Source organism: Carassius auratus, chromosome 6 (genome assembly GCF_003368295.1).
Source record: "Carassius auratus strain Wakin chromosome 6, ASM336829v1, whole genome shotgun sequence".
Classification (NCBI taxonomy): Eukaryota; Metazoa; Chordata; class Actinopteri; order Cypriniformes; family Cyprinidae; genus Carassius; species Carassius auratus.
In genome coordinates, this window is record NC_039248.1 from 8,230,972 (window position 1) to 8,240,594 (window position 9,623).

A 9,623-nucleotide genomic window follows, 5' to 3' on the forward strand; every position below is an offset into this window, starting at 1 on the left:
ACTTCCAATTACTGTTATTATTATTATTATTATTAATTAACGGTTTGGATTCACATTTTATTTTACAACATAACCAACATAACATCAAACGTGAACTCTGATGTCATTATTTTATTTGTTTGTGAGTTCCGTTATGTTTTTGGAAAAAAAGTCCCTAAATATGGACTACAACTAAGGTTACTACAAAGACGTAACGTTAAGTTTATGTGATTGAGGAATCGGGCATTTTTCTGCGTACAACAGATGATATTTTAATTACAAAATGTTACCACAAGAGGGAGTTATAAACCAACTTCTTCTCCGGGTAATCTAGTTTACGCTGATCCAACATCTGAAGACCACCATGGTAAAATAATAATACTAATATTGTTCCTTGGTAAGGGTGGAAACATTTTAAAATTTTTCACTATCTTCTTGTTGCCTGCACGAGTAATCTCATTATTCATGTAATATGTCAGAATTGGCATCAATTCAAGCAAGTATTACCATGTTCTGTGAAATAAACTTACATTATAGTAATATTACTAATAACTGTCATCTATGAAATATTTTCCATATTTCCAAATTCAACTCCCAGTGAGATTTGAGTATAATAAACCTACATTGCTTTTAATAAACTACAGAGACAGATGCGTGATGAATCAAACCTTTGGGCTCTGTTTTGGGTTTCACTGAAAGGTGAGAAAGAACAGCTGAGGTATATTTAGACGAAATGCATTGGATGTGAGTCATTTTTTTATAATAGCAATCTCCTGTAAGCAGTACTGAGCCTTACATGAATGTCTTTTCAAGAAGTTTATTATGTGCTCCAGCAAATTCTTCACACAGGCTATAAATGATATATATTGATTGATGAGTCAAAACCAATGTTAGTCACACAAAAAAAAAAAAGGTAACACAGGCAAGTATACTAAAATGTAACATTCCTTGTCCTTTATGTCTCTATATCTAAAATAAAAATTATTTCACACTGCATATGTTTCTTTTGGTTTGGCTAAAGACCACAAAATCATGACACAATATTATAATAATTTTAGGCTTTAGCATGCACAGTCCCCTTTAAAAGTTAATTATCTAAAGATAACTTTTATTAGACAAATACGTATATTACCTTTGATGAAAGCTTTGCTATCGAACTCTTAAGAATATAAGCTATTTAGTAAAAGAATAAAATGTTAGCAATTGCAGTGCTGCACTGTCTGATCAGATGTCTTTGCCACAGTCAGGACACAGGATGTCATCTCTCTCCGTCAGGAAGCCACGGCCCACCAGGGACACCAAACACTTCTTGCAGTTGAAGCAGTCATTGTGCCACTGTCTCTCTTCAAAGGAGATGTATTTGCTGCCTCCCAGACCTGTAAAGGATATGACAGTAACAAATAACAAAGACTCTGATAGTAATATCATGGGAGATATGACTACTGTTTGCTAAAGTGCGGACAAGAAGATTGCTGTGAGACTCATACAGGTCTTGAGGTCAGAAAGTCCACCAGAATAATCCAATCATTATTTACTCAACCTTATGTCATTCAAAACCTGTAGGACTTTCTTTTTTTCCATGAAACACAAAAAGTAAAATTAAAAAAAATATGTTTCCCCCCCAATATAATAAACTTTAGATTTAACATTAGAATTCAACTAGCCCATCAAAAGCTCCAAAATGACATAAATGCAAAGTAATCTAAGTAATATACAAAAAAAACCTGATTCACTTTCACTGAAAAAAAAAACATGTTTTTTTTTGTAATAAAGAAATAAAGTATTAATCTCTGTTTTATTTAGATATATGTCACAATGTAGAATGAAAAGATCTGACACTATTCTGTTTCATCACAACTTTATGTACCAAGATATTAAATGTGTTTAGGTTCTATTTGGTCCTGATAAGCACCTTCCAAATATAAGGAGATGTAAATGTGTTTATTGCTCATACCACTAATAGGGGTGGTGCAGGCAGTGCACTTCTTGGCATACAGATTGCAGAAGCAGTTGAGGCAATAGGGAAAGTCATCCCGAGAGGTGAAGCGCTGGCCAGAGAGCTGCTGCTTACAGCCAGTACACAAGAAGCAGTCCTTATGCCATGGCTGGTCATGGTAGGTCACACCCCCAGTGGTGATTGGCTGAGAGGAAGTGATAAAGGTGTGATGTCAAGTATAATACTTTTTATTCAATGTAAAATGTTGCATTGTGGTTTTTACCTTCTTGCAGTGCACACACTGCAGTGCAAATTGTTTCTCATAGCAGGGCACGCAGAAGTTATTGTTGTCCTTAGGAATGAAGCTCTTGGTTCCAATAGGCTGCTGACAGCGCTGGCAGGTAAAGCAGGTCTCATGCCAGCTGTTCCCCTTATGCTCCATCTTCCTGGAGCCTGGATAAATAGAAAAAAATGCATACAAACAAGTAAGTATTACATAACTTGGCTGGATAATAGCGAGAAGGGATTATAACCTATGTGTTAAAGGGTTAGTTTACCCAAAAATGAAAATTATGTCTTCATTTAGCTATGGTTCATGCACATACTGGGAAAGTTCGTATTTACCATTTATGCATACAATTCAACACGGTTCTTAACTCTACATTTACAAAATGATTAATAGAGAATGTGCATCAGGTGTGTTTTTGCTGTTTTTGGTTTGGTTTGATTAATGAATGTGCTGTAAATTCAGTCATTATGTATTATATCTTAATTGTACAATACTATGCTATTTTGTACAAGCAACTTAAAGCAAAAAAAAAAAAAAAGTGTGCCTCCATTGAAAGTCCATTCCACCAAAACATTAAAACATAAAAGAGTTGATAAAGACACTGTGAAAGAAATACAATGAATTTCTGAGTTTTCACATATCATGCAAGCATGTTTTAGCCTCTCCGAGAACCAATATGGTTTGTTCTATTGTGGTAAGTGCAACAGTTGAGCTGTCACTGGTCACATGCGAGTTTGGACCCCAAAACCAGTCATAAGGGTTGAAATTTTCCCTGTAAAGTTGTCCAAATTAAATTCTTAGCAATGCATATCAATAATAAAAAATTAGGTTTTGATATTTACTATAGGAAATTTACAAAATATCTTCATGGAACATGATCTTTACTTAATATCTTAATGATTTTTGGCATAAAAGAAAAATGTATAATTTTGACTATATGCACCAATTTTTTCTTTTCTTTTCTTGGCCGATACCGATTTTTGCAGATTCCAATTTTCTTTCTAAATTGACAGCATAAGCTATACAAACAAACAACAACAAAAAAACTGAAATTATTAAAAATTATTATAACATAATAAAAAATTATTAAATATTACATTCCCCCATATGGACAGTTTACAGATGTTCTCTCACTTAAACAACTCTCAAAATAAAATGAATTACAAAATAAACTCCATCTTTCTACTGCAGGAAACACGGAAGTTGCATCTGAAGTGGCATTAGATGTATTTACAGAGATTCTTTGATGAAGCTGATGTGCCATAAATGCATTAACACTGCAAATTTTCGAATGCATAAAGAGTATTATAAGATTCATGTTTTAAATATTTTTTAACATACAAATAAGTGAAAATTTCAGGGGGAAAATGCAAAGATAGTATTAAATATGAAACCAAACCAGTAGGTGGAGTCATTTAGTACTTCATTCAACAGATTCGTTCAAACGGATTGATTCATTCAGAAACTAGACAAGTGACTATTGTCTTTATGAATGGGTTACTGAATCATTGACTCACTTAATTTGTTCAAAGTCGTAGATTCATTCAGTAACGAAAACTTGCTCGGAGACACAAAACATTTCGGCTGTGGCTTTGATTTGATTGAAACTATTGATGGTTCCTAATTATCGTATATATAAGTTCCTACCCATCAGATTTTCCTGCCATGTTTACTGTGCATGTGCACATCCATATTGCATCATTTTTCTCATGGTAAACAGCAAAATATAATGTTTAATGCAGAAAACCGGCTTATTCTGGTTCCTATCCGGTCGATCAGTATAATTTTGACCCATACAATGTATTGTTGGCTATTGCTACAAATATACCTGTGCGACTTATGACTGGTTTTGTGGCCCAGGTATGTATGTTGATTAATGTTAACGTTAAACCAATATTAAATCTGTTGAAACTTTTTCAGAAGATTTGGATTAAACAATTCAGTTCATATGAATTACATTTACAATGTCTAGGCCTATATACATTTGTTAAGTGTCAGAGTTTTAGTGGAACTTTGGTGGAAGATAAATAAAAGTCATATGGGTTTGGAATGACGTAAGGGAGAAAAACTGATGACATGAGTGAATAAATGGTTTTTGTGTACCATACTATCCCTTGAAATTGATCCATTCAATTTCTCAGCACTCCCATACTAAAGTTAATTATTGCTATTATGTCATTAGCTGCTGTCCAACGCAATATTTGTCTTATTATGACGAATGTATCATTATGTGAAAGGAAAAGTTAAAGCAAATATTTTACTTACCTGGCATGATTGTCTTCTTGCACTCAAAACATTTAGAGGAATACTCATTGGAGTAACACTCAGTACACAGTAGCTGCTCGTCCTTGGTGGAGAATGGCTTGTCCACCAAAGAACGGTGACATTTGAAGCAGTGGAAACAGTCATCATGCCAGTGACGGTCCTTATAAGACAGATCCTGAGGACAAAAGCATACAGGTATGGACAAATTGGACTTGCATTGTCTCACATGCATTAAATGTGGGTTTAAGGGTGACTGTGCTTGGCCTCAGTGCCCTTTTTCAGCCTTTGAACAGCTAATTAGGGAGAGCGGGTGGGTAAAGTGTTCCTCAATGTCAGCTTCACAGCAGGTCACTCGCCAATGAGAGCCGCAGGTGCTGCTGTCTGCGACCAATCGCAGTGTGATCTGCCAATAGGAGTACATAAGTGAGAGTCTGTCCCGTGCTGTGAACGCAGCCCACCTCAGGAGCAGTTTATGACACCATTGCTTTAATTATCCACCAATTTGGAGTGAGAGAGTGTGTGCTTGTTGAATCGCTGGCCCATTGTGCTATGAGGTCATTCTGATTGCCTGCGACTAGAGGGGGGAGCAGCTAACTGGGCCAAGGACAGGCCACACAGATGTGACTCCACCCCAGGCCTGTCCTCCAGACTGGTGACATCTTCCTCATCAGGACTAATGACCATGTAATGTGACGCTAATGATAGAAAGTCACAGAAGCCTGTAGAGAAGAGTACCACATGTCTATAGCAAAATAAGGGATGGGAAAGTACTTCTAAAGTATACCATTACGGTCCTTAAATATCATCTGTAATATTTACTATAATACACTATTATATACCGTATGTAATTTTCTTCTCTTTAGGGCATTGCTATGCTGTGGCTTAAGTGTTCTGAGTGGCTTGTAGCACTGTGCTATGATGTCGCTAGCATGTTTCTTATTTTGTTTCCCCTCATTTATTTGCAAATGGGTGTTTTTTTTTGTTTGTTTTTTTTTGCGCGTTTTATCATCTGCAATGAAAAAAAATATAATTTATAAGCTGCTCAACTTGTGGCATGATTCATCTCTATAGCACAGGTCCATAGCATTGAGTTGGAATGATAGTTTAGCCCAAAATGTAAATTTTGCCATTATTTCCAGTTGCTCCAAACCCATAGACATCCACACACACTTATAATTTGTGTTCATTCATTGAAAGCCTACACAACCAAAATGTTAATGCTTCAAAAAGTAACACCCTCAGAAAAAAAAGGTACAAAAGCTGTCACTGGGGTGGTTCCCTTTTAAAAGTACACCTTTGTATCTTTTTTACCTAAAGATGCACATTTTTACCTAAATGGTACATAATGGTACACCATACCAGTGAAAATTTTTGTATCTTTTTTTTCTGCATGAATAAAGAAGTTAATTAACTTGAATTCAGGCCTTTATAATTTTAAATACCGATTTTTTTGTACCTTTTACAACGTGTCAATTTTAGTTGCATGGGCTTTCAGTGTGATTTCAAAATGACATTTCAAATATCTTAATTTGTGTTCCTAGATGGTTTGGAATGGAGAAGGATGAGTAAATGATGACAGCGTTTTCATTTTTGGATAATCTATCTCTTTAACATATTAGCTTTCAGAGTTTGTTCCTATCCCTAACCCACAGTTCAATAGTAATGTTATGCTTGCCTTTACAATATCCTGCCCTTAAAATAGAACAGCTATAACAGCTAAATTTTACTGAAAATGTATATTGAAATGATTTTATCTGAAATTAAAAAATTATTTAAAGCTGATAAAAGTTTAAAATATTCTTTGAAATGGCAATGGATGTTTCCATCACCAAGGTGAATCTGGTCTCTTTATTTGGTTCTGGACTCACTCTCCAACACTAACTTCCTGCTGGCTTCAGTCCAGAGTGCATGAGCTGGCGTTCATTCTCCATGACTCCCCACCGCTATGGTGATCTCTCAGCTTTCAGAGCTCAGTCACACAAAGCTCCAAATCACTGTGTTACTAAATAAAAATTGTCAAATATTCTGCACTTTTAGACCTGTCGCTCTAGGTACTGAGTTCTGAGCGAATTGGTGCACAGTCTGCTAGAACTATCATTCTAATGGATGTAATGGAAAATAATGCATATTTCTGAATAATTTCTGCTATTTAAGTTGAAGCACTCTTGAAAAAGAAGTTCATTTAAACATACTGAATGTGCATTTGTAGTGTTTTTGAAATCTAAAAAAAAGTATACTTTTAAAAACTGTAATTGTTTATAATATTAATGGAATAAAATGCTACTTGATTTAAAGAGAGTAGACTTTCATCACTGTTTTGACACACTTAAGTATACTCTTAAAAAGGGCACTTTCAAAAGTTTGATTTAAAGTACATTTTAAATCAGTATTAATAATAACTCTATCTTTAAATACTAAATGTATTATAAAATGTACTGTGTCAATGGAAGCTCCAGGGGTTTTGTATTTGAAACATTTTGTACGGTATGTGAACATAGAAAATGTGAAGATTAACATACTCTGCTGTTGCAGCCAATGGGTTTCTTGCACTCCTCACAGGTGTTGGAGTAGAGGCTCTCATAACACTTCACACAGTATGGATTCTCATCACGCAGAACATACTTCTTCCCGAACAAAGACTCCTTGCAGTAGTGGCAGTCATAGCGTTCTGCCATCTTGGATTCAAACAATTCCTAAAAGATAAACGTGTTTTAAATGTGGACAGGTTGAGGAGGTCATTGAAAATGGTGTCATTAAGCATGAAAATATACTTGTAGGCCTATAATACCAGTGCTTAAAATCTGCTAGATAAAGGCTAACTACATGACACAAACTTTCTAAAGAAAGAGCGGAAGGCATGCCAATGTATTAGTCACAGCTGTTGTGTCTCCCTCAGTAAAGCCCTGCTAATATTCCTGCGTTATCCCTCAGAACTGTGTCCAGACTGGCTTTTGTGAACACAATGCTTACCCATTCTGAGCTCTACACCAAACTTGTGACTTATTTTCTCAATGATCTCAGTCAAACACAATAAAAGACTCTATAAATCTCATCTTTCACTTCAGAAAACTTCACTTGAGTCACTTCAGGAAACTTGATAAAGTGAATGGCAATTTTCTTCACTATTCATTGTTCAATCGCTATTACATTTACTTTAAGATTACCTTTTTCAAAAGTTAAAAAAATCCTTAGTTTCCTAAGTACATTACCATTTTATGCTGTTTATTGTACAAATTGTGGCAGTTTGGAAATGAAATGTCCAGTGAGTGCCTCACATACCATCTATAGCAAAGTCTACCCTAAACCTAACCAATGATGTTAAATCAAACAAGCTAAAAACACATTTACCATTTTAGCTTACTTCTAAAAGTCTTTGAACCCTGTCATCAAGTGTCATGATTTGTGTTTCACATCTTAAATGCAAAATGTAGGCATACCGGGTGATCTACAGAGCAAGTTTACAATTTCGGAAATGTAGTCCATACAGTTAGTTATGTGATGTAAACCTGATTAATTTTATTTTACAAATCATGCACTATGGTAAAAGTGTTAGAGGTCACTGTGACCTTCATAATAACTTAATAGACTCCTTTATATACTGCATGACTCCCACAGAAAAGTAATGGTGTCAGTTAAATCTGCACTGTGAACATTTGTCAGGTCACACTGTTGTATCTGAATGGATTCTTAGATGTGTCTGCCTGGCTGGCTGGCACCAACACTGGGCATCATATGTCCCTAGTGTGTCCCTGACTATCAGTAAAGAGACATATCTCCCTCATTCTCCCTACAGTCTCAAACAGACAGTTATACACATAAAGGGATTAAATAAGAATGACACAAACAGGGGCTTAGCTGGAGAATCTTTTGAGTCATGTGAAGTACTTTCATTTCCATTTTAACCAAGAGTGATAAAGTGAAATGTGCAGCTAATTAAAGACTACAACAAGGCCTCTGTGTGTGGAACCTTTCAGCCATAACTGGATAAAGGAATGACAGGTGGCTGTGGAGATGCCTGACACATTTATTTATCCACATACCAACTAGTAACCAAAAAAAAAAATACCAGTACTTAAACACTGCTTGTTCCATAAATCTCAAACCTAGAGGATGGAGACCACATGTATTTAAAAATACAAACAAAATGCTCATATGTGCCTCGGTAATCGTTTTGTAATGTTAGTTTTAAAATACTTTTAACAACAAATCCATAGTCTGATGGATTTATTCTATGTCTCATGTGTTGTAATGTAATAAATTACCACTAAAGCTATTAAAATGTAGTGCAGAGGAAAGCGTTTGACTCGCAAGCATTGGAATTACAATGCCTGAAAGTAAACCATCTGTGCATGGATAGTCAGAAAATAATTTCAAATTCTTCTGAACAGACAAAACAGAATAGAATTCAAAATAGAATTCTTTAGAGTATATTATTTGAAAGAATAAAACAATAAAGACAATAGAAATTCAATTCAGTTCATGAATAAATGCAATATATGAATCGAAAATGATATTATGGGCAGATACTTTCTTGAAAAAAGAATGTGAAATTTTAGTGCAGAAAGACAAGTTGCAGATTTGAGCTTCAGTACAGCATTCTAGATGCTAATATAAAGCAACAGGCTTAATGTGGGTGGAATTAGTGGGGAAAAAAGATGATAGGTCAAATCTGAAGAGAAGAGAAGAGAAGAGAAGAGAAGAGAAGAGAAGAGAAGAGAAGAGAAGAGAAGAGAAGAGAAGAGAAGAGAAGAGAAGAGAAGAGAAGAGAAGAGAAGAGAAGAGAAGAGAAGAGAAGAGAAGTATGACTTGCCTGTCCTGTGATGTGCTGTGTGTGTCTTTGGTTCTTGAAAGAGAGATGGAGGAGCGACTCCTGTGCTCCTCTTTATTGGATTACTCCCCCTTTTGAAGGGGCAATGGGGTGATTGAAATGGGTTGGACAGTTTATCAGGAACTATAAATACATAGGAACTTCTAAGCCAGTACTTCACAGTGCACACATGCATATTACAGTATAATACATACGTAACATCAAATATCCAGTGGAGCCATGCATGTATTTTCTTGAACTGATGTGCATCTAATCATTACACCATACAGGGCACTCACATTCTCATCCTAAAGTTGTCTTTTAAACTGTAAAGACCATGTTACACC

General features: G+C 35.4%; 1 protein-coding gene across 1 annotated transcript; it reads right to left on the minus strand.

Annotated features, from left to right (window-relative positions):
- Positions 1–780: 780 nt before the first annotated feature.
- LOC113093981 (four and a half LIM domains protein 2) lies at positions 781–9,379 on the minus strand. Its single transcript, XM_026259615.1, has 6 exons — positions 9,280–9,379; positions 6,989–7,162; positions 4,470–4,644; positions 2,199–2,368; positions 1,934–2,120; positions 781–1,355 (listed from the first exon to the last, which is right to left on the minus strand). The coding sequence occupies exons 2-6, from the start codon at positions 7,142–7,144 to the stop codon at positions 1,204–1,206; spliced, it is 840 nt and encodes a 279-aa protein (XP_026115400.1). The 5' UTR covers positions 7,145–7,162; positions 9,280–9,379; the 3' UTR covers positions 781–1,203.
- Positions 9,380–9,623: the final 244 nt, after the last annotated feature.